The sequence below is a fragment of the Lutjanus erythropterus genome, chromosome 18 (assembly GCF_056507025.1).
Source record: "Lutjanus erythropterus isolate fLutEry1 chromosome 18, fLutEry1.hap2, whole genome shotgun sequence".
NCBI lineage: Eukaryota > Metazoa > Chordata > Actinopteri > Lutjaniformes > Lutjanidae > Lutjanus > Lutjanus erythropterus.
In genome coordinates this window covers 23209823-23234000 of record NC_139334.1, presented here as the reverse complement: position 1 = coordinate 23234000, position 24178 = coordinate 23209823, and the positions used below count along the sequence as shown (strand labels likewise).

General features: G+C 38.0%; 1 protein-coding gene across 4 annotated transcripts in view; it reads right to left on the bottom strand.

Annotated features, from left to right (window-relative positions):
* Positions 1–24178, bottom strand: part of LOC146311067 (forkhead box protein O3-like) — a 51135-nt gene that overhangs the window by 5063 nt on the left and 21894 nt on the right. For 2 of the 4 annotated variants that reach the window (XM_084742639.1, XM_084742635.1), the window contains 36 exons: positions 23611–23721; positions 23412–23525; positions 22079–22273; positions 21899–21995; positions 20960–21111; positions 20690–20842; positions 20314–20415; positions 19206–19376; positions 19012–19103; positions 18559–18694; positions 18256–18459; positions 16509–16841; positions 16022–16222; positions 15148–15269; positions 14839–15067; positions 14540–14742; positions 12527–12679; positions 12286–12379; positions 12039–12173; positions 10687–10823; positions 10478–10589; positions 10328–10377; positions 10057–10203; positions 8803–8920; positions 8338–8512; positions 7780–7918; positions 6950–7103; positions 6724–6819; positions 4330–4494; positions 3950–4167; positions 2579–2717; positions 2374–2494; positions 2160–2269; positions 1781–1930; positions 1526–1573; positions 198–365 (listed from right to left, as the gene is read on the bottom strand). In XM_084742639.1, the coding sequence (XP_084598765.1) occupies positions 198–365; positions 1526–1573; positions 1781–1930; positions 2160–2269; positions 2374–2494; positions 2579–2717; positions 3950–4167; positions 4330–4494; positions 6724–6819; positions 6950–7103; positions 7780–7918; positions 8338–8512; positions 8803–8920; positions 10057–10203; positions 10328–10377; positions 10478–10589; positions 10687–10823; positions 12039–12173; positions 12286–12379; positions 12527–12679; positions 14540–14742; positions 14839–15067; positions 15148–15269; positions 16022–16222; positions 16509–16841; positions 18256–18459; positions 18559–18694; positions 19012–19103; positions 19206–19376; positions 20314–20415; positions 20690–20842; positions 20960–21111; positions 21899–21995; positions 22079–22273; positions 23412–23525; positions 23611–23721 (5244 nt within the window). The remainder of the gene's footprint in view (positions 1–197; positions 366–1525; positions 1574–1780; positions 1931–2159; positions 2270–2373; positions 2495–2578; positions 2718–3949; positions 4168–4329; positions 4495–6723; positions 6820–6949; positions 7104–7779; positions 7919–8337; positions 8513–8802; positions 8921–10056; positions 10204–10327; positions 10378–10477; positions 10590–10686; positions 10824–12038; positions 12174–12285; positions 12380–12526; positions 12680–14539; positions 14743–14838; positions 15068–15147; positions 15270–16021; positions 16223–16508; positions 16842–18255; positions 18460–18558; positions 18695–19011; positions 19104–19205; positions 19377–20313; positions 20416–20689; positions 20843–20959; positions 21112–21898; positions 21996–22078; positions 22274–23411; positions 23526–23610; positions 23722–24178) is intronic. The other 2 variants (XM_084742637.1, XM_084742636.1) reach the window with 2 other exon arrangements.

Below are 24178 nucleotides of genomic sequence, written 5' to 3'. Positions count from 1 at the left end.
TTTGTCATATGCACTGTTAGAAATCAGTCCCACGTGCACAATTTGCAAAATTTAAAGATGTAAATTGTAGAAGTGGTGAAAAAAGTGATCTGAAAAAGACAGATATATGTTGGACCAAACAATCAAGAAAAAAATGTTTTGATGCACCCATTATTTTTGATAAGAGGCCTTCAAACATAGAAGATCAGATTTGTCACCTTTAGCTGGATGCAGGTGGAGAAGAGGTGTCGCACCAAAGGGTCGTAGTGTTCTTTAAATTTGAGGCTGAGTCGCTCCTCCAGCGAACTCTTCTCCTGTTCCAGGTGAGCGACTCGAGCCTGCAGCGCTGAGATCTCCAACATCATCCCACGACAAACAGCAGCCACCTGTTGTACAGAAACACGACACAGATTTTTTTTTTTTTTTTTAAAGAACAAACTTGTATGCCTTGATTTAAAAATAGTCTGTTTTAGAGGTACCCTGTCAAGAAGAGTTGGATGAGGGGAAATCTGAACCTGCTGGCAAAAAATAATTGAAAATCTTCTTTCTATACTGTGAATTTTTCACTTTACTCTATATTTTGCACACCCCCCCCCTCTTCATTTTAAACATTGTACAGCTGTTTTTCTGCAGTAGTTTTCTTCTTTTTCTTTGTTCTTGCTATGTTTATTGTTACAAAAATAAGGCAAACTTCTTGCACGACAAATGTTTTATACAGTATTTTGTATAAACTACAGTGTGTTTTATCAGTCTATGAATGATGGGCACCATTAACACTACACTGACATTAATGTAAAGTCACTATTAATTAACTTTTCACTTTTCTTTTTCAATATTTTGCACATCCCATCCTCATTTTTACAGTACAGCTGTTCTTCCTCCATTTAAATACATGTTATATATATATGTTTCATATTTTTATAGTAAACTCTCCTATTTATGGTTCTTAGCTTTTACAGTGCTTGATTTTTTTTTTCTTTTCTCTTACTACTATGTTTAAAACTTACTTGGCAATAAACCTGGTACTGATTTCTGATTAAATGCATTTTTTATTTTTGTCACACCAATTAAAACTGCTGCTCCCTTGTGAGACTGCATGACACACAACAACATCACATAAAACAGCAACTCCCCGTGATTGTTCCAAAGAACACAAATCATTTGCGTGTTTTACACAGAAAAACAATATAAAAGGGACGTATAAAACATTATTCTAAATGACGAAGCATTGTTAAAACACTGAACAAGATTTCCATCTAAGAAATGGTGAGATACAGGCACTTAATGTTTGTTTTACTCAGATTTATTTTCCTCTGGACTGACTGATTCTAACTAACTCATTCCTTTGAATAAACACTTTATTCCCAGTATCGAGCTGTTTTCTGACCAACGACAACAGAAAATCCACATGTGAGCACAAAGAAACTCTGCAAAAATCCCTCCAGTGGCCTAAGCCAAAGATGAGAGTTTAAGCCACCTAATCTCACATTATTTTCACCATTTCCTGCATATGACCCACAAGGTCATTTGTAATTGCAGTACTTACCTCTTTGTGAGAGTTGCTGGTCTGAGAGTCCTTAAGATTCTTTAAATCCTGAAGTTAAAAATGGAAAAGAAATCATACAACAAATTAAAGAACAATACAGTCAAGATTCTGTGAGCCATAAATGAAAATAGTTAATTATAAAAATGGTTAACTGTGACACTAAAAACACTGGTGGTTGGTAAAACCTTGCCAAAATTAGTTCTTAAAAAAGTGAACTGAGTTATTGAGTGACGAGGTGATAATCACCACATGTACCTGTTCTCTCTGGTGCAGGAGCTGCGTCTGCTGCTGCAGGATTTGTTCATAAAACTGGGAGTAAAGCAGGAAGCTGTGACGCTCTCGCTCCATCAGAGAGCAGCCGAGGTGAGTGAGACACTGCTGGAGGCAATCCTGAGACACCGTCAGCTGAAAGAAGATGATACACTCGGGAGGATTATTATTACTCTGCATTTAAACATCTGTCATCAGTCATGATCTGTTTACTGTCCCCAGTGAGCATTTTTCTGTTGAAGTGGCATTAAAAAACAAGTATGAACCAAAAGTGCAAGTTTTTTTCACAGACTATTTGAAGATGTTGACTGAGTTTTCACATTTGCCCGCTCAAGTGAACAGCATGTTTCACAGGAAGACATACCTGTCCCTCAGCCTCCTCAGCTCCCTCCATCAGCTGCTGGATGAACGTCTCCACAATCTGCGGCCGCTCAGGAGACAAACTGTACTTCAGTGGAGCTTTCTTCCACAGCTCTGAACACACAAAGAATAATTTTATTTTCACTGCAATGCCACATTTTTCTCTTCTGTATCAATCAGTGCTTAAAAGTGGATCTCATGGGGTTTTTTTTTGGTACCTGTAGGGAGGACTGTGTCCTGTCGAGTTCGCTCTGAAAGCACCAGGGTCAGCTTGCTGTTGATCTCCCTCTGCACCGCTCTGATCATTTCACACTCGGTGCTCTCCAGCAGTTTGTGAAGCTGAGAGGAAGACGGTATATTTTACAAGGCTCAAACAGACACAAGACAATAAGGCAGTTATTGTAGTAGTTGTAGTTATTGTACCTGCCAGGCTTTCACATCCACCTCTGAAGCTCCAGGCGGAGGCAGGAGAGACTGGCTGCCAGAAATTAAGACCTCATAGTCTCGCTCTTTACCCATCTGTTGAGCCAGAGCTCTCATGCTAGGGTAAAATATTTCAGCTCTGTGGAGAAAGTACAACTAATTTATATATAACAGATAAATAAAAATGAAATTAAGTAGTTCAGAGGTTTTCAAACAGTTTCAGGGGAAGCTCAGTGAATGGAAATGAAAAAATACTACACTGGTTATTACATTAGTTCTCAAAAGGAGATCACACAGAATAACTTCAATGTGTGTGATTTGTTAAAGACATAGTTCAGAGGTACAGTATTGGGGAATTCAGTCAGAAACAAATAAATGCCTTTAAAAAGACGTTTTTTACGTATATGGTGTGGATGAATTGGCTCAATTCTTGTGTGTCCATGGGATCAAATAATACAATCATGATCCCACACACTTCCAGAAATTTAGCAAAACTATGCAAGAAAACTAAGTAACTTTGAAACCCCCTGAAATGTTAAAACAGTAGGATATTAAACTGCATTTAAATTGTCTCTCAGAAAAAAAATTGAAATTTGAAACAACAACTGGAAAAACTCCATCTGCTGATGAAGAAAATGTGACATTATTGAAAGCTCCAGCCACTAAATGGACCGTCTTTAGAGATCGTCTTGACATTTATTGTTTTGTAACAATATTCAATATGTTTAAATTTGACTATTTTCATTTCAAAAACTTTAAACTTCTATTTTCATTTATATTTGTTTCTCACAAATTCATTGTAATGATCAGGATAATGGCTCCTAAGATGGGCAATTAAATTTGTTATGCTGAAGGAATCTGGTTTTGGCTCCTCCTCACATGACTGATGCTGAGCAATCACTGCAAATGCCAACTTTGAAATCTGTTTCAGACAATTAAAACGTATAAAAAAAAAACCTTCTCACCACAGTCATACTCCCACTGCATGCACATAATTCAAGTATCATCTTATCAGCTTGTCATATCTGCAGAAAAAATCATTTGGGGCCAATACTGATATTTCATTACAAAGGCCTTTAGTGCCTGATACTGATGACATATCAATGTTATTGTGCAAATATAATGCAAATACTTTTACATACTTCTTAATTTTCTATATATATTACATCTGTAAGGTTCATGTTGCTCCCAGGGACCAAGAAAGTATTTCTGAATCTGAGAAGGAAATAAAATTATTTTGTAGGTTTTACAATATATCATATTTGTTGTTGTTAAAACTGCCTGGCTGCTATCTGATATTTATTGACAAAATCTAACTGCAAACCTGTTTGAATTATATAAAATCTGCACTGTTTTTCTGAACCACAGTACCTGTAGAGTTTCACAAACTGTTGATACAAACTGGGCGTCCTGAACGTTTGAGCACCCAGACGTCTTTGGGCCCAGCTCTCTTTGAAAACCTGGAGCTGCTTCGTCAGCAGGAGGAAACCTTTCAGCACCGACTGGACTCTGATCGGATCCTGAAGAGGAGCTGCAGAGTCTGACGTGCGAGTCTTTTCTGCTTCAGCTTCCAAGCAGAGTTTATCCGGCTGAAACAAACAGTTAACATGACTTGACGTGACAGACGATAAAAGAACTGTGTGGGTTTGTAATCATTAAAGGAATTATTCCAGTTATATTTACAGATAATCCAATCTGTCTCATTTGTCTGCTTGATCACAAGTTGACATAACTTATAAACAGCCTTTTACTTCATTAGGTTTTCCATCTTGCAGAAGGTTGTCCTTGCTGCCATGGAGACGGACTGGCTCTGCCTCTCCTCCGCTGTTTAGGACGTCCTCCATGAGCAGCGACACGCCAAGGATCGCAGCGTTGGCCTGCAGTCTGCGGCGATCACTCAGACCACTGAGACACAGCTGCAGACAAACACACAAATCTTCTGAGTTATCTGTAGTAGATCCTGTTTGTTCATGTCTCCACAAAAAGACAAAAAGTAAGAGGAGTTTTTCCTCTCCCTAATTCACCTTAGATTACTGTCTGTTACCTGGAACATTGCACTGCAACTATTCTAAAGTTAAATGAATTTGAGAACAAAAATATTGTCAAAAAATTCCTGTATCCAAAAATACAGAATATGAAACGCAGATCCTTTTGCTGCAGCCTCTGCAGTAGTGCTGCTTAAGACATGAAGTTTGTCCGATGGTAAAGAGGGAAAGGCCACTGAGGGGCAACTTTGGTATTTTTAGCTTTGAATTTATTTTTCCATGTTTTTTTGTGTGAGTGACAAATGTTGATAATAGCTTTTGAATTGTTCCTGTATTGATTGGGACTGTGGCATCCAGAAGCCACAAAACAGGCCGATTTGGTTAAAATAAACTCTAAATTCACTGAAACTGATGAAAAAATGTTCTGTCTCTCCATGCTGTTTTCCTCTTATTAAAACCAAACCAGAGCTGGGAATTGTTGGAACAGTGGGAAGACAGACCAAGATGGTTTTTGATGAGTTTTTATTTTTAAGTAGTGCATTTTACAATAATAAAATTACAGTTTCTGTCAATGAAGTCTGGTGGCTTTGAGGAGAGCGATAACTCAGCTGTTTCTGGATAAACAAAATGCATGTTATTCTTTAAAAAATGTCTCTGGAGAGATCCTTTCCATAATGTTGTCCGAAACTAAGAATAACAATCTGAGTCTGTCAGTGGCAAAAACAAGCACTTTTAGTAGACATAATGTCACGAGAGGTCAGCGGGGCAGGCTAGTGTCAGTCAGTGCAATGTAACAAAAGGAAAACAGGAAAAAAATAAATTCAAAATAAGCAGATTATCAACAAGTGACTCGGGTTATTTCTTAAATCAAAATCTAAGCTCCTACTGAAAACATCCTGAAGGAGAAAAAGATTCTTTAAAACTCGATAGAATTACAAAGAGTCATAAGTCACATAAATTCTTTTCCTTTAAAGGTTTTTTCTTCCACTTGAACAATTATCGAACATTAAGCTACTTTCCTGAATGTCTTGTGGTCGTTTCAACGCACGTTTGACCAGCTACCTCCAGCTGTGTGCTCTGTGTCGCTCTTCTGTTTTTTTGTTCTGCTTTCCTTAGGTTCTCAAGTCCTGCTTCAACGAGGTGGCTTGAACACCTACACCTGTCTAAGTGGTGAGGCATTCTGGGGAATGTAGTGTGTGCAACTGAGGCCATTTTGTGGTGTGGCAGTTGCTCTTGTACAGTACATGTCCCCTCGGGATGCCACAACAAACAGTACTTTGATGGGTGTAACTGCCTGTAAGACCCTATTTCACGGCCGACAGCTGCAGTGCTCTCCTACAATGTTGGACCAGTTTCAAAAATTGTTGTCCCATCAGTCACTTAGACACAAAAACATGGGAAAATAGGGTCCAGGTTGAAAGACAGAGAAGTTACCCTTTAAGTGAAAAGGCTTTAGATGTGTTCAACAGTTTTCTTCATCAGTTTCTCTGTTAGATAATGAGATATCCTGTGAACAACTTCGACAATTTGTCCTGACTGACCGAAATTTTACAAATGTTTATGGTTCATCATCTAGAGAACATAACTGTGTGTTTTTTTCAAATGAATCAGAGCTAGAATTTGATATTTGTAATGTCCAAATGTTCATTTTGTGTTGATCATTGTGCTAGAGGAAACAAACAAAGTCATTACAAAGCATCATCTGTGACTTCGATGAATCTGAAGTCACACAATAACACACACAAACTAACCGATCAAGGCGGCAGTGGACCAATGACTCCTGTGTTCTGTTCGGTAAAATTACTGATTTTGCCAAAGAAGTCTAGTTGGTTTGGAGAGAGAAATATTTGTTTCATATAAAGCAGTTTCCTGTCAGAAAAGGCTGATGGCAACTTAAAGCAGTGAACATATTCTAAATATAGAACATACTTAAACTGATATTGATTTCTTTTAGGTGGAACTTTTTTTAAGGTGGATAAAATATATTTTAATGTTTTGCTGCTGACCCTGTCCACAGCAGTACATTGCTTAGTTTACTACACCAGAACTCCTGCTGGTTCCACCACCTTCTGCAGGTAATACACTGACTATGGATAAGAACCACACTTCAAAACACCCAAACTATCCCTTTGACAGCCAAAACCATATTAGATGTTGAACCTGCATGCAGTATTCAATGGGAGGGACCTCCCAAACATGCAGAGGGAACAAACCCTGACAGGCCATGAAGCTTCTCCATGGATACATCCTCTGTGCCTGCAGGGGTGGACGACATGAAACAAATAAAATATAATAAAATAAAATTCCATTAATAGTGACATGTAGTGACACGTTGAACTGATATGATGTGATACTGGTCCGCTGACATCTTGTTGCCAAAACTAACCTGACAGCCACGAGTCTCCAGAGGTGGAGGAACAGGCAGCGTGAGACTGAATACGTCAGTCTGGATACTGTCACTCAGCAGGGGGAGGGCGGTCGCCATGTTGTCACTCACACTCTGGTAAGAGGCAACATCACCGGAGGAGAGGAACGCCTCCCTGTACACAAGAGAAATATGACAGAGAGAGAGAGGCTGACAGTTTAATTTGTTTATAAAATTATTAGTTGGTGAAAGTGAAGACGAGACATAACATGGGGAACAAGATGGAGAATGACAACAACAAGTCACAGAGCAGCCCAACAATATCAAGTCTCATGCAATATCAGGTGTTTAATTTCAGGTGATTACAACATAAGCAAGAAGAAAATGCAACAATGACAATGAAGTAACTGTTGAGAAAAGGGTTAAGTTCATTTATAGTTTTTAATTTTAGCCGAGACTGGTGTTTTGTGAGCTGGCTGAAAGAAACATGTAGAAAATCGCAAATCCAAGCAGTAAACATAATAACATGACAAAGGGAACCAGCAACAAATGCTGAAAGCAAATATCGGCACACATGTCATTTACTCAGTAAAATCATTCATTAAAATTAAAATGTGGGCTTGAATCACAGTCAGCCATACTCGATTAAAAAAGGGGTGTGTGACTCTACTGTAGTTCACTTTAGTTTATATGGAACACTGAGATTGGCTTATAGACATCCAGTCAATTAAGTTTGTGTATTTAGGTGAAAAGAAAGTTTAAAAAATTGTTCAACATGGCAACAGGAAAACAAGAGGTTTTAACTTTCCTATCAGGACATGACGATGACGATGACGATGATGATGACTGACCTGATGAGATGTCTGACCGCCGTGTCAAACTGCAGCAGGACGACCTCCCTGCGCAGCTGCAGCAGACGACCTACAGACTCGGGGCTGCTGGGATCAGACAGACGGTCGACCTGATGCTGGATCTCCTGCAGCTCTGCACCTGTACACCACCGACAGAGGACGACACGGACGCACACTGGGATTACTGGGATTGATCGTAAACGTACTGGTTTATATTGGTCTGTATTTTTTGGATATTGACTATTACCTGGTCAGTGCAGTGTTGTTATGCTGAGACTAAAGACTGAATTGATAATCAATTCAATAGCCAACTTTTTTGATAACTGATTAATCAGTTAGGGTCATTTTTTTAAGAAGAAAGTCTCAGATTTAAGTTCACTTAAATGTGAATATATTTTTGTTTCTTTACTTCTCTATGACAGTAAAACGAATATTGTTGGGTTGTTCACTGATTGATATTTTTCACAATTACTCAATTCATCAACACAATAGTTGACTGATTAATCGTTAGTTGCAACCCTAATCAGGTGTGACTGTTTGTTTATGAGATGCACCTACCGATGCCTTCAGGGCCTCCCCAGTCAGCTGTGAGTGAGCCGGGTTCGTCCTGTTGTCTCCTGCTGCTACAGGAGTCGTCTGCATTTCCCAGTTTGGAGAAACTGACCAGGTAATAAATTATGTCATGAAGAGCTGAGACGATCTCCAGGGAGTGATGGAGAGCCGCAGTACAGTCCTGGTGAAATTAGAACAACAGAGCCACAAATTATTGATAAACAGGGCAGAAAGTACATATCAGACCCTAATAATTATGTTAAAAGTGAATTTGTGTAGTTTATAACTGAAATGTTATTAAAAAAAAAAATCAACATGCAAGGCATTAAAATACTACACATGAACAGTGACAGTTCACTACTGCTTTCAAAATTGTTCATGGACTTGAGAAAACATGAAAGTGAAAGCAGCTACATTTAACGTGTTTTACTGCTGTATTAATAGTCTCAAAGATGAGGTGAAGCGTCTCACCGAAACACTCAGTGTTTTGAACATGTGAAGCACTTGAGAGAAGTGGGGGACGAACCACAAGTTGAGGAGAGTTTTTCCGTCTGCAGACAGCAGCTGCTGCGACCGACAATGAGGGACTCTGTTGGAGAGAAAAGTCTGATTAAAGCCACCGTTTTTTTGTTTGTTTTTTTCTGCTTTTGCATCCTAATAATGGGGGGGCGGGATTAAGATCCTTTTTGTTTAACCAGAAACAGCTGTTTTATTGCTCTTACCAAACCTACCAGACTCCATATGCCAAAACCTTTATCATCAGAAAACACCCTTCATTGAAACTCAGCAGAAACAAAAAAACTCAAGCTCCTATTTCCTGTGCTCCAACAAAAACTCTTAATTCACTGTGTCAGTTGTGAAAATATTGGCAGAGGAACAAGAGGGAAGATCAGACAAGTGAGGACAAACAGGGTGTACAATATTTTTACATCTAATGGCGCCTGTGTGTATACACCAAGTATATTTTTGACGCCATGTCAATTAGTACAGAGCAGATCGAATGGACAGGAAGTCACGCACAGAGAAGGCAGGGAGAATCTGGTTAATTTTCAAAATAAAAGACTCTGTGCAGACTCACGATCATAAAGACAGCCAGAATTTTTTTTTAACCATATAGCCTGATTAGAGCTAGAGAAGAGGACCTAATCAACAAAATCTGAGCAAGTAAACATAATCAGGAGGGCAAAACGCTCTGCTGCTCAAATGCTTCTGAAACACTGCAGGTGGGGCTCGCAGCCGTGTGGAGGACGGATAAGAACCGTGGTTCAGACGTGCCGTGCTTGGTGGAATCAACTGTTAACACAGTGAATTAAGGGTTTATTTTGGCCAGAGTTGGTGAGCAGCAGAAAGTCGAGTCCCGTTTTACTTGAATTTACAATGATCAAAAAAAAAAAATCAGTTTCTGTAAATGGAGTCTGAAGGGTTTTAACAGAGAAATATAGCAGCTATTTCTGGTGAAACAAAGGTCTCTCTCTGTAGGGATCCTTTCCATAATGTTGACAGACACTTTGAGTATGACTACATGTCCACTAAAAGTGCTTGTTTTTGCCACTGGCAGGCTGAGATTGATATTCTGACGGTGGGAGGGATTATGTTGCAGCTCAGTTTCGCTCCTTTCAGCTGCAGAAATTTGTGGTACCCAATAGTTATTAAGGCACAAAAACATCAGGTTAAAAAATACTAAAGTTACCCTTTAATAATACATAAAACTAAAGTAGGTTGTACCTGGGATCAGGACAAAGCTCAGCTCCTGAATCCAGAATGAAGTGGGACTGACGGACGGAGGGAATGTTGTCCAAAAGGAAGGTCAGACTGTAGTAATATTCAACAATCTGCGCTCTCACACAATACTGAGATATCTGTGTGGTGAATCTGTGATAAAACAGGCAGACACAGGATTTACCGCCAACATGTTCTTATCTAGAGAGAGAAAACCTCAGTAGGGTTACATTTTGTCTTGCAACAAAAGGAATGCAGATGTTTTTCATGGACATACTTCTTGAGAAAGTCGATTATGAGCCTCCTTTTGATCTCTGCGGCTTCCTCCTGCGGTGTGAGAGAAATTAATTTTACTTCATGGGCAGCCAATCACATTTATCATCCTGCTCAGCCGCCTGAGAATCATCTACCACTGTGTGCAACTCACTGGGGTTTTTATAAGACCCCCCACGGCCTGTTTCTTCTTCATAAATGAATTCAGCATCTCGTCACGCAGGCCCACTTTTTCCAGCTGGATGGACACAAAAGCTTCCATCAGCCTGGAGTCACAAACAAGATTCTGTTTATTAAAGAGCCAGAACAAAAGCGCTGTTAATCATCACCAGTGTAATTTGTTCTTCGAGTGGGGACAATTACCTCTGCTTGGTGGTGGAGGGACTTCTTGCTGAGCCTTTAGAGGGTGAAGAGTCTGATTTTTCTTGCAGCTTGTTGGTGTTGCCTCCATGTTTGTAGTCAAATTTTGCCTCTTTATCAGACTGAAAGGCTGCTTCATTCTGAGAATAAATTGGAAAACAAAGTGAAATAACAGGTTATTTATGTAAAGCAATAATACCAGTGGTAGAACAAGTATTCAGACACTTTAGTTACTTTTACTTTACTACTTTTTATTTTTATTGTTTTAACTTCAGTGTTTATCATAAAAACCACATTCATCCTCATTTTCCAGCCCTAAAATGTTAGCTTGTTTGCATGATACCACTGTTGTTTTTTAATGAAAGAACACAATAAATTAAGTACAAACAAAATACTAAGCAGACCAAATAGCAAGTGGATTTTTAAAAGGGGGATTATAACAGTGTGATATATATAATTGCTTAGTAACAACATGATTTCAATGCATTTAATTTTTTTGTACAGGGTCAGATTTTTAATTTGGTATACCAATTTACTCCTTCAGCCTTTATGATTAATGTAAATTTGATATTAATGTACCGTTCCAAAAACCTTCTTTTCAACTTTAATCTTGATTGTAAAAAAAAAAAAAAAAAAAAAACCCTATTCATTTTTTTTTCAGGATTTTAAAATTTTAAACGCCAGCTTGTTTACATGATGCCACTGGGGTTTTTGGTTTTCTTATACTTGTGGTTCAGAATATTGATTTTCAGTAGAATTTTTATCCCAGTAACACAAAACAATCGACCTATTAACATCAACAAGGACGTACACAAACCACACCTATACAACATCTGTTACAAATGTCACCTGGATAAAAAAGAACGAGAAATAAAGATATAAAATAAAACACTGGATAACATTATGCCAGATTATTGAGTCATAAAATAAAAATTAAGGTAAATAAAATCTAAAACAAGAACAAGTGGATTTAAGGAACCCTTAAAGTCAAGAAAGGAAGAAATTGATCTGAGTGAAATAGGTTAATTATTCCAGTCTGATGGTGCTTAAACTTGAACTATAAAAGAGACCTAAGAAATACATTTATCATTAGCTTTTTAATGTAAAATTTTATTCTGAAAAGTAGCAAGTTACTACAGATACTCAGATACATGCAGTGGAGTTAAAAACATAATATCCCAATATTCTTTGTCCTTGTGTGCACTTTGTGATCTTATCTTATGTTTTTGTTGTGTGGAGCAGAATGAAAATAAATACCAGTCAAGAGTCATCTTATATTTTCCTCTGAAATGTAATGAAGTAGAAGTACTTCAGTGAATGTACTTAGTTACTTTCCATCACTGAACATTGCCCACCTCAGCTGAAGACGTCACACTCTCGGCCCAGTGACAAAGACAAACCAGTTTCACGGCACTGATCAGAGCGTTTTTCTGTGTCACCTGACAGGCCAAAGTCACCTGCAGGTTCTCTACGCTCTGTTTGTTCAACAGCTGTTAGGAGATAAGAAAAGGAATAAATTCAATAAATAACAGGCTGACTTATAATTTGATTTGTTAATTTCTTCACTGGCTAATGAGCCATGAGTATTTGATTTTAACTCACATGAATAACTGCCTCCTCTGAGCTGAAGCTGAACCTCCCGATCTGGTTCTCGTCCAGTTCCTGGATGCTCAGAGGCAGGTGGGATGGGGTGAACCTGCAGCAGACGGACAGTGTGCTTTAACTCAAACATACTTCAGTGCTCGTGTAGAAAAGCAAAAGTAATTGAACACACATGGAGAGACGGGGCGAAGAGGTGAAAAAAACATGCACACAGTATTTCTGCATGGGAAGACGTCTTTACCTGTCCACAGAGCTGTCATCTTCCAGTATCGCTGTGATAAAAACAGGCCTCTGCTCTGTTTTCTGTTTCTGTTCGGCGACCTCAAACTGCACCGGCCTCAGATAGAGATGTAACTCATCAAAGCCGAGCTCTGAAGCCACGTTTCTGTACAAGCTGTGGAAAAATACTTTGTGTCAGTCTTTCAGTCATTTCTGCATCTACAGTAATGCTACCAGACCAACATGGGACGACTATTTCCAAATAATTCACAGCATTTACCTCATTGCATTGTTTGTAATCAAGTTTTTCCATGGTTAATTTTAACCAATAATAGTAATTAAATTACAGGAGGTTAAACTCTCTCATTGGTCTGCTCTGAGCTCCCACTAAAGTCTCCAGAATTTTTTATTTTTATGACACAATAACGATGCTATGTGGCTTCTGTATTGTTGCAGAAATTACACAGAAAGAAAAAAGGAATGCTCTTTTTGTCTTTGGCTCAGAAAACCACTTTGTTTGTTAGATCTTAATGGATCTCATTTAGTCATGCCTTTACATCACTGCAAGCTGTGTACAAAATTGAAACTGTAGACACAAAAGAAGAGAAAAATGTGAACTGGATTGTGGTAGAAATAAAATGATTAAAAGTAAAAACCAGTAATATCAGTCCATAACTATACTGGCAACACTTTACAATAACTAATGTTATTTAATGCAGCAATAAGCATTAACTAACAGTTAATCGTCAAGTCATGTCTCTAGTTATGATTTAGTAATTGTATTCATGTTAATTAAGGTATTAGTTTATATGTGATTTAAAAGGGTAAAAAGATCCTCAACATTACTAACAGTTAATTAACACAATAATAAACAGTAAGGAACTGTTAACAAATTGTTAACATTAATAGACAAATTAATATACAAGCCCTTAATAAATGTTAATAAGTCACATTTGTTAAAAGTGAGTATGCATCACACTATGTAATCTACTTAGTTGCTTTTAAGGTCATAATTGAGTACTGGGCACACTTTAAATTAATATTCAAACCTTTCACCTGCATTTTTGTGACCAGTAAGGTGATCTGATCACAAGAAGGCTGACAAAAACCAGGGCATACTGATGAAAAACTGCAAAAACACTACAGCAGGCACAGTTTTGGAACAGGGATGTCAACAATTGATTTACTGATTAATTGTTTGGAAATCTGACCAGATAAAAATGTTGAAATTGTAGTAATTGCACCTCATTTGTTGAATAAGGTGACTTAAATTGACAAAAGTGACAAAAGAAAAACAGTAAAAAAAAATAGAAAATGAGACAAAACAAACAAACATGCATTTTGCATCGTATAAATTATTAATAATTAATTGATTAAGCGATTGTTTGCATTCACAATTATCAGTTGAGGAAGAAGCACAAAATTTGCAACAAGTTTGGAGAAGTGAGCAGGACCACTGAGCAGAACGTTGCAGGAGTTTGAATTAAATGCTGCTATTGATAATTCATTAAATGTCAATGATTAAGAAGTAACTAATACTCTGAGAGGCTTTTGACAAGCATACTTTGTACTTTTACTTAAGTAGTGTTCTAACAGCAGTACTTTTACTTGAGTAATACTTTAGTAATGTAACAGTACTTGTACTTGAGTATAGATATTCACAACCCTTCCCACCACTGTCTATAAATGGAGCACATGCTCTACCAGCTGAGCCACCGAGCAACAATTAACTGTTTGTTAACACTTAAAAACTATTGAAAAATGTGGTTATTACTGAATTACTAATGTTATTAAAATATTAACTGGCATATTTAATGATCAGATCAGGTATACATATATTTACAGGTAGTAATTTTCTTTAAAATGTGGTTTAGTTTGTTTTTAGGACAAAATATTTTATCTTTTATTGCATTAGAAATTCATGATTTTATGATCGTATTTCTGTCTGATTCTAATTTGTGTGCTGAAAATGTAAAAACACACACATCACCTTGCAGCTACCCTTTTTACCCCGATTTGTAAGCATTATCTTAACTGTGCCAGATGTGCCGTCTCCGAGGCTGACTCCAGCAGACGATGGCGGATGGTGACGAGCTCCAGCAGTCTGGAGAAAGTTTCCACAGCGTGCAGCTGTTTCCCTCTGCCCTGCATCAGGTCCTTCTCCTCCGCAGATTGTACTAACAACTGCCCTACCTTTTGGACCAGAATCGGGTCCTCAAAAAACACATCTGAGAAGAGCTGACAGTGGACAAAAAATGATTAGACTTATTTATTTCATTATTATCTGAATAATCTGAATCTGAATTTTTTTTATTGCAAAAAACAGAAACCTACATCCTTCTGTATCTGAGTGCTGTAGGAGGCTCCAGGTGGAGCCAGGTTGTTCCAGCTCTGCAGTGCCTGCTGCAGGAGCTTCTGTCGCAGGGTGAGTTTGTCTGCGATGCTCGCGGCTCGGTGCAGCTGGCAGAGCTCCGTGTGAGTCTGAACTAAACTGTGATAGACTTCAGAGGCCATGCAGAGAGATGGATGAACCTCCAGGAGGAAAACGTTCATCAGTGCAGGGCTGCAAACACAACACAGAAAGGTAAGTATACTTTCGAAGGACACCAAACCCATGTTAGTTAGACTTCTGCATTTACTTGCCTGCTGCCTCCGAGTGAGACCAGATGTTTGGGAACGTAGTTTGGTAGAAGACCATAATCATAAGCGGAGCCTTTGTGGTCATCTCTCCAGATGCGTTGGAGGTACTGACGCTGTTTTTCAATCTGATGAGACAAACAACACAATCTGTTAGAACACACAAACTATAAATTAAAGTAACAAAAAAACCATAAAAGATAAATTTTTTCCTTTAATCAGTAGTTCTGAGAGTGATTTCGCTGGTGGAAATGTCATTTTGATATGTCAAAATGTTAATTTAAGAATCTGTAAAACTATTCTGACAACTTACAAGTATATTTTGATTTACAAATATCTTTTATTTAACATATATGTAAGTAATTCCTATTTCACTGGTACAAATAACAATTATAGGTATCTGCAATTGAATTCCCACATGTTGAAAAAGCATTGTGGAAAAGGATTTTCACTAGTTACAATTACATTTCAGAAACGTGAAATACAATCCTAGATATCTGAAATTACATCATTATTGGTGACAATAACATTAAACGTTACATTAAAAAAAAATGCCCTTTACAACTTCCTAGAGGCCAAAGTGAAGTCTTAAATCGTTTGTGTTTTGTTCAACCAACAATCCAACACCAAAAGAAGTGTGATTTATTATCATATATGATGAAGACACATGGTGAATCTGCATTTTTCACTGGCTGAAACCAGCAAATATTTGGCATTTTTGGACCATTAACTGATTATCAAAACAGCTGCTGATTAATTTTCATTAGATCGTCTAATCAATCAATTGACATACTGCTGCATCTCTAATTAAACAATGGCATTTGCACATTTTTATTCTGTGCATTCACTAATGGATAAAATCCTTTACAGTCTTTTTCACCTGATTATCCAAAATGTCTCTGATCAACTGCTGGTGGCTCTGCTGGCAGTTTATCTCAGCTCTGTAGGCCTGGACAAAGTAATCCTGGTTCAGGTCCAGTTGTGGTCTGCTGTGCATGATGTCGGTGATAACTCGAGCCAATGCAAACCTCTCCTCAGTCCCTGCTGCATGCTGGTAGGCCTCGTAGTAACAGTTCAAGAGCTGCAGAACAAGAGAAACCACAGGTAATGGCATGAAAACATCCATGAACCATACTGGCTTTGGACAATGAGAAATTAAACAGGGACAATATATATTCCAGTAACAAAAAAGATTAAAACTCATTCAGTAAAAATATTTTATGTAACAGAGAATTTAATATAATTCACTAAAAGTGCTTTAAAGGCCATATTTTATGAATTATTATACAAAGTAAGAAAATAAATGAAAACATGTCCAACAAAGAGACAAAATACAACATGTATCATCCTCATTTGTATCACTTTACCTGTACTTTGCTCTCCAAAAACTCTGTCTCACATGTCCACAAGTCGAGAAGCACTGCGACACGGTTAATATCTGTTCCGGCCCAGGAGTGGATGTCTGCTGTCGAGGTGGTGTCTCTCTCTGCGTTTCCCATCGTCTTCAACTTGTTTCTCTGGATGAAGTGTGAGCCGACCAGGAGAAGCTCGTCCTCCAGCGCCGCCAGGTCCTTCAGAGCGACGTCGTACACGATGTAAAACCCTCTCTGGTCCTGAGTGTGGACGAAACGCTCCTCTGAGCTGTAGAAATCATGAAGGTTCTCCACTTCTGCAAACTCCATGAACTCCGAGCAATGGACCTGGATGAAGAAGAAGTCATTTACTGTATTCATGCAAACAGTAGAGATCATCAACAGATGGATATTTCTGAAGCTTTTGGAGTTTTGCATAGGATGAACTATTTTAAATTTCAGAATAACATGAATAAGTAATAAATACTGTAACACATGGCCAATATATCTACCTACAGACAACAGGAAACCTCAAAGGGACAAGTCATGCCACACAGGTTCAGTTTTCTCTGGAGAAAGCAGTTGCCTGCTAGTTGCAACAGTTAAGTGGGTTCAAATTTTATTTTATTCATCCATAAAAAATGAAAAGATCCTAATCAACCCAAGCTGGTAACAAAAATATGAAAAATGATACATGAATAATGAGTATAACCAAAGATAAAAAAAAAAAAAAACAACATAAAACTTTTTCAACCTAGGATTAAAGTCCATTTAAAATGCTCACAGTTCAGAGGTTTAGGTGACCTGTTTTTGTGTTGCACACACAGTCCAGTTAGTCCACACTTTCACTAAGGCTTCACCATCCTCTAGTCATGCGCCATTTCCATCATAGAAAATATTGAGAAAGTTTTAATGTTCCACATTTGGATCAATATCTACATCTATAATCAGATGGTGGAAGAAAATCATTGGACACATGTCAGATAAATGCAGGAGAGAGTACTTTTCACACATTTTTATAAATGCACATCTGGTTCTGCACCCAAACTTAATCCACACCTTCTGTATATGACAACCTATTCATATGATAAAATCTTTTATTTAACTGTACTATAAAATTATGGTTTTATAATCACAATTATGTCTGTTCTAATCTATAACATTTTGTTACCTGTCTTATGTTGCTTGGTAGTGCATTAGTGCTTTTGCTGCCAAATCTCTGCAAGACACTCATGAATATGATGCTTTCCTGTTTCATAATGCACATTTCCATCAGATATTCTGCTACAACTGAGACAAACTTGAGTGATCTCAATGAGGTGAAGAGAGCCAATCTACTGATTTTGCAGCTCCTCTCTTGTCCCATAAAACTTCTGCACTTCATCATACAAACAGTAATTAGTGAGAAATTAATGAAGCATAAGAAGCAGTATTACTGTTCCCATAAATGTGTGTGAGGAAGCACCAACTCCCTCACTAACAATCTGCAAAACCCTTGTTCAGAAAGGTGTACTCCCACAGACAGTTCTGTTTTCTTTTTTCTTGTTCTGAGTTGTGTAAAGAGTACAAAGTTTTTCTTCCATGTTTTTTCTTTGTTTCGTATTTTTTTAGGGACTGCCAATAAAAGTCTGCCCGTTTTTCCAGCAGCAACTCTCCAGCGTGGCCCTTTGTCTTCCTCAAGTTTTATGATGTTACCCTGCACCTCACCTTACAACAATGCACAGCACAGCATATGACATATTATAATTTAACATGTTCTCACCTTAAAGTCAACAGGCGTGTTATGGCTGTATTGAAGTGAGCCGAGACCTCCTGCCTCTCCTCTCCCTCCTCTGGCTGCATTCACCCAGCCTGCTTCCCCAGCCGTGCTGCACAGCTCTCCCTCCTCCAGCTGCAGACCTGCCAGGTCAAAGGTCAAAGTCCTCTCCACAGAGCGCAGGTAGTTCAATAGACCGAGAGAGATCCGCTGGGGACAGAAAGAGTTAAGACAAATGCTCCGGATTTTTTTATTCTGCTGATCTTTTTTTGCCTAGAATTATTCATAATGTGCTACCATTTGCCTCACCTGGAGCTGTCTGAGTTTGAGATGACGCAGGTAAATCAGAGACAGGTAAGCACCTCTGGTTACGATGGGATCTGAGCTTCCTTCCTCTAAACTATCATCCAGACCCAGCAGCTGCAGGCTGTCCTCAAAAGAGTAGCTGTGTTTTTAAAGAGGGACAAAGGCACAGAAAAGAAACAAAGAAGAAACTTGGAAGCTAACTAAGATGACAAAGTTGCAGTTATCTTTTGATTTGTAAACCTCAATTATCAAGTCATTAAAATATCAGAAATTAATGACAAAAGCTTATCACAAGTTCCCAAGACCAAAGCGACGACTTCAGATCGCTTATTTTGTCTGAACGGCAGTTTAAAAATCCAAAAACAGCTAAATTAATTGTCTATTAGGATTTCTGTAGCCATCTTAAAGATTGAAACCTCATAATGCTGCAATATTTTCTGCTCAAGTAAAACACACCTTTCAGTTGTTGCACTTGACTTTTGACTCTTCAAACTTGTCTTCTCGTTGCCTCCCCTGCCTCTGGATCTGGTTGATTGATCATGTGTTCCCTGTAAAGACAAATGTCCCTTTTAACATCATGTGTTCCAACAGAGACAGCAGAGGAAAGTTGTTTTATGGTCCCACTTCTCGAAGTACTGGATGACACATGCCTGAGTGAGAGAGGCAGCGCTGTAAATACTCATCCAGATCTCAGAGATCTTGTGTCGTTTTGTTGTCCTGCTGCCGTGTGAGACTGAGGAGGCTGGTGGAGATTTAAAGTCAGCAGCAACCTGAGCAGCGTGTTCTTTTACAGCCGCAGCCACATGACGCAAATCAGGGACCTGATGAGATAGTCAGAAAATTCAACTTGAACTTAATGATAAAAATGTAGGTTGTATGTGCTAAAAAGAAACAGAAGTTTATTGCATGTGGCAGATAACTTGAAACAACAGACTCATCAATATAGTATTTCTAAAAATTTAAGGACTAAAGTTGGAGACTTTCTGATCAACTTATTAGATGTACAGTATCTTTATAAACTATGATGCATATAAACAAGAATTTTGTCAGATATACAGCAGCCAACTAGGGATGTGCCAAATGTCTTTTTTTTCATTTTATAAGCTTCTACTGAGGTTTTTGAAGTCTTGAATGTCTGTTGTCATATTACATCATCCTAAAAAAATACTCTAACAAAATCTTCTAACTGAAAAAATGTGATTGGTTAAATGAATTATTCATTTTTTAATCAAATCAACTTTCTTTAATTAACCTAACTCATCAGTTTCATTGACATAAATGTAATGTATGGTGCTGTCAGATTGCTGCTGCCTTCCTTTGTGTACGGCGAGCAGGAGAGGAGACAGTTTTTTTCACCACTGTGAAAATCTTTAAAAGGCCAAGTGCCAACAAATATGGATTAACACTGAATATTTTGTTAGACAGACACTTGTTTTGAATTTCTGAAAATGATTACATCTATCATTTTTCAGTCAATTTTGACTTTTGGACTTTAGATCACTCTGAGGTTATTGGAAATAATCCCACAAGCTGGAAACAATCAACGCAGCCACCACTGAATTTAATTCTACAAATAGTGTAATACTGTTAATATTAGTGTAGCCTGATCTTTACCTGCAACTGTGCAGAAATAGAATGAACCAGAAAAGTTCAAATGTTATGAATGAAGCTTCAGAGCCTCAAACTACTCAGTACAACCCTACAACCAACTCATCAATATCACAACATAGAGTGACTGATTGCAGACATCACTGTTACCTGAAGAAACTTGCTGTGCATCTTCAGCAGCTCATCAACAGATTTATTTTCCTTTAGCTTTGTGATGAGTTTCTGCTGCCAAGGGTCCAATTTGGGCTTCACCTACCGGACAGAATGCAAAGAATCAGAATCCAGTCAGTATCTACTGTCCTCTCACCCCCTCAAACGACTGCCTGACGTAACGCTTTCACATAAGAAATCATGACTGAGAACGTACTTTAAATTAGAGTGGATTAACATGTGATGTGAAAGGATGGAAAAGGATTAAAAAAAAAGTTCCCGATACTTATTCTTCAAATACGAGCACATACATTACCAGCTACTGCCCAGGAAACTGACAGTATTTGGGGAGAACATTCAGTTTATTTACTCAAACCTGAATAAAGGGGATCCAGCTGGCCTCCTTCTTCAGAGCTGAGCTCGGACTCTTCCTCCCCCACTGGCTCCGTTTGACCTCTGTCCCATCGTACTGAGGAAACGTCTTCATCTGCTCCTGTTGTCTGAAGATCATCCTGAACTCGCTCCACACCTGGTGAGACAGACTCAGATTGACTGATGCCATTTAAACACAGTCAGATGGCACAGCTGTAATAATCACAAGGCTTCTGGTTGAATGTTTTATCAGTTGTCGACTGGACAAAATCACCATGCTGAATAACTCCATCTCGTCTGCGGTGGTCCTGAGTTTTCGGGTGTCGTAGGACAGGTGGAAGTGAGCGATCAAAGCCCGCAGCTCAGGTAGAAACTCCTCCAGGTGAACAGTGTGCAGGGGAACATCATCAACCAGCCCTGGAAAACCTGCAGTTCAATGTATTCAGTCATAGTAAGTTGTATTACATCTCCTCTCAAAGCTGTGCACTGAACATCTCACATTTACTTACTGGTCCCCCTTGATCAACTTTTTTTAAATTTAGTCTCTTTCCCAGGTCATCAAATACTGAATCAGCTATTTTACAGTCCTTTTTATTGGCCAAAGTCTCCTGTCACAGGTTATAATTTCTAAAGCCTGAAAACAGAGCCAGAGGAAGAGCAGATGTCTAGGTTTCTCCCAGACACTTAAATTACATTATGCTAAAACAAAAAAAGAAAGAAAAAAATTGAAACAAGTAGATATAAGGACATTTTAACTCTTCTTCTCTTAGCTGGTCACTGCACTTCTACACTTTTGTATTAAATCTGATTTGACTGTTTTTATTTGACTTTGTTTTACTCTGTCTCAGATCAAATGTGTTTTATAATGCTTGTGTTGTGGCCTTTTGTTTTTACTGTGGATTTTATGGAGCCTTTATGTCTGGAGCACAAAACCAAAGAATTTTCCCAGTGTGGAATAATAAAGTTGATCTGTAACTGAATTTTAATGACTCCACTACTGTCACTAACTATGCAAATTTTCCGTTTTGTCCCCAGATACTAGAAGACAGAGACACAAAACAGAAAACTGCAATAGCATTTCAAAATACTCAGTATCTTGTTCTTCTTACAATCATATACAATTTTATATATGTATATTTCTGAAGCACTGATTTTTTTTATTGGAGTGTTCTGTCAGTGTGTAAATTTTAAGTGTACTGCTGCTGACTCTCACCGTCAACATGTTGAGTGTTATGTTGTGAAGTTTCCTCACAGATCTTTGGTTGTGCTTCTTTTTCTTTTCTTTCACATGCTGGTATGTAGTGCAACACCTGTTAAAGATTGATTCAAACAAGGAAATCAACTTAATAAAATAAAACACCAAAAGTCTTGGACTGTTCTGTGGATTTTTTACCCTGAGGAAGTTGTGAACAGTCTGAACAGAATGCAGATGGCAGACCAGCCAGCGAAGGTAAATCACCACATCGTCCTGAGTGAGCAGGCTGGCAGCGTTTCCTCGGCCGGTCAGGAGCTTCTCTCTGCTCGCCGACAGCCTGTGAGCTCTCTGAACGGCGTCCTCGTACTCACTTGTCAAGTACGACACTTGATCCTGAAGAAGAACAAGTCTCATATGATCTGATGAAGACGAGTGAATTTCCCTGGTATGGATTCAATAAAGTTCACCTTATCTTTGCAAGAGAAGAAAGAGGGGATTATCCTGCAAACAATTACTTCAAAAATCTGTGTGTGTTTACGCATTTGCAAAAGAGCTACAAAAGCTTCAGCTTTACTGTACATAGCAGTGAGGATTTGGTTCTCTTTTCTTTACTGAACACAGCTGATATGAAAGCTTATCGTTCTGTTTTGTCATTAATCTTTTTGTTCCATATTCATAAAGGCAAGAACACACAAGAAAAACCTTCCTTTGCTGTGTTTGTCAAGAAATAATAGGATATTCCTCCAGTGGTAAGATTATTAAAGCTTTTCTTAAATATTGAGAAAAGCTGATATAGAGCTGAAACAATTAATTGATTAGATGACAAAAAAAAACCTGCCTGAAATTATTTTGATAATCAAACAATCGTAATTTTTTCTGCCAGTAATAGCTAAAATTCTCTAATTCGATCTTTTTTGGGGGCACAAAGAACACAAAAAACTCCAAGGCACTGTCTTTTAAAACTATTAAAATGCCAATATTGTCAAGACATGGTGATAGTAACAATGCTGTGACAATAAAGGCATTTTAGTTGAAAGAGCGTTCCAGTTTTTTGTGATTTTTTTGTAGACATGTATCATTATCCAAAAAGCACCTCAATCAAACTCAAATTGAGTCCAAGAAAAACTCCTACCAAAACGTTTTCTGTATATTTTTTGGGCTTTGGACTGTTTGCCTAACAAAACAAATGCTATTTGGAGAAATCATCTTGGGCTTTCAGAAAGCTTTCTGAAATTTTATAGACCAAATAATGGAAATAATAACCTGTATATGAATCAACGATGTAGAAAATGGTTACTTGTGCCCTTACTGTTTTAATAAGATTATTATAAAAGCAGATTTTTTTTTCCTAAATTACCAATATTGAATAAGATTTGCTCATTAGCTTTCTCATATTGTCTCTCTTAAGACTCCACATAAAAATGACAGTTATGAATTGTAAGGAGAATGAAACATCAGAGGAAATCCTGTCATAAAGAGTCTTGATGTGTCTTTTTCAAAGTTCTGGCACAATGAGACTCGTGTTTCTCACCTTGTAATGAGGGTAAAGCTTCTCGATGACGCTGGTGTGGCGGCAGAATCTCCTCCATCTCAGCATGAGCAGATATTTGATCTGAGCCAGGTGATATGATCTGTCCGTATAGAACTGCAGAAAAGGAAATTGGTTTAATTCTCATTTCCATGGTATTGTGCTGCATACTCTTTTGATGATTTGTTGGTACTGTCCTCACCTGGTGGAGCAGTGGAGGCAGACTGTCAGGAGTGTACTCTGAACTCAGGCAACTGTCCAGCTCTCTCTGCATGACGTCAGCCTGAGACTGAACCGGCAGAGCTTCAGACACCTGCAACCAGGAGGAGAGAGGAACCCAGGAAATGTTAAAATGTTAGTCCAAGGCAAAATCAAGTTCAGGATAGGGCTGCACAATTAATCCAAATTTTATCAAAAAAGCAATACGGCTCTCTGCAATTTTTTTCAAATCACAGGAGGGGCAATATTTGTTAAAGGAAAAATGCATCAAAAAACATTTAAATTAATGAATGTCATGAGACAGAGATGTCCTGTCCTACATATTAGGGTCTACAGACTTTAGAAAACATCTTAATTTGGCAAAGATCCCTGGAAAAAAAAAATCACATCATAGTCATTTTTAATAGGTTTTTCAAGCAAAATAAAAATAATGTAAAAATTATCATTACCCTTAATTTTGCAGGTTCAAATAATCGCAATTAGATGTTTTTTTAAAAATCGTTCAGCCCCAGTTCAAGAAGATCCTTAAGTAACATTATGTATTTTATATA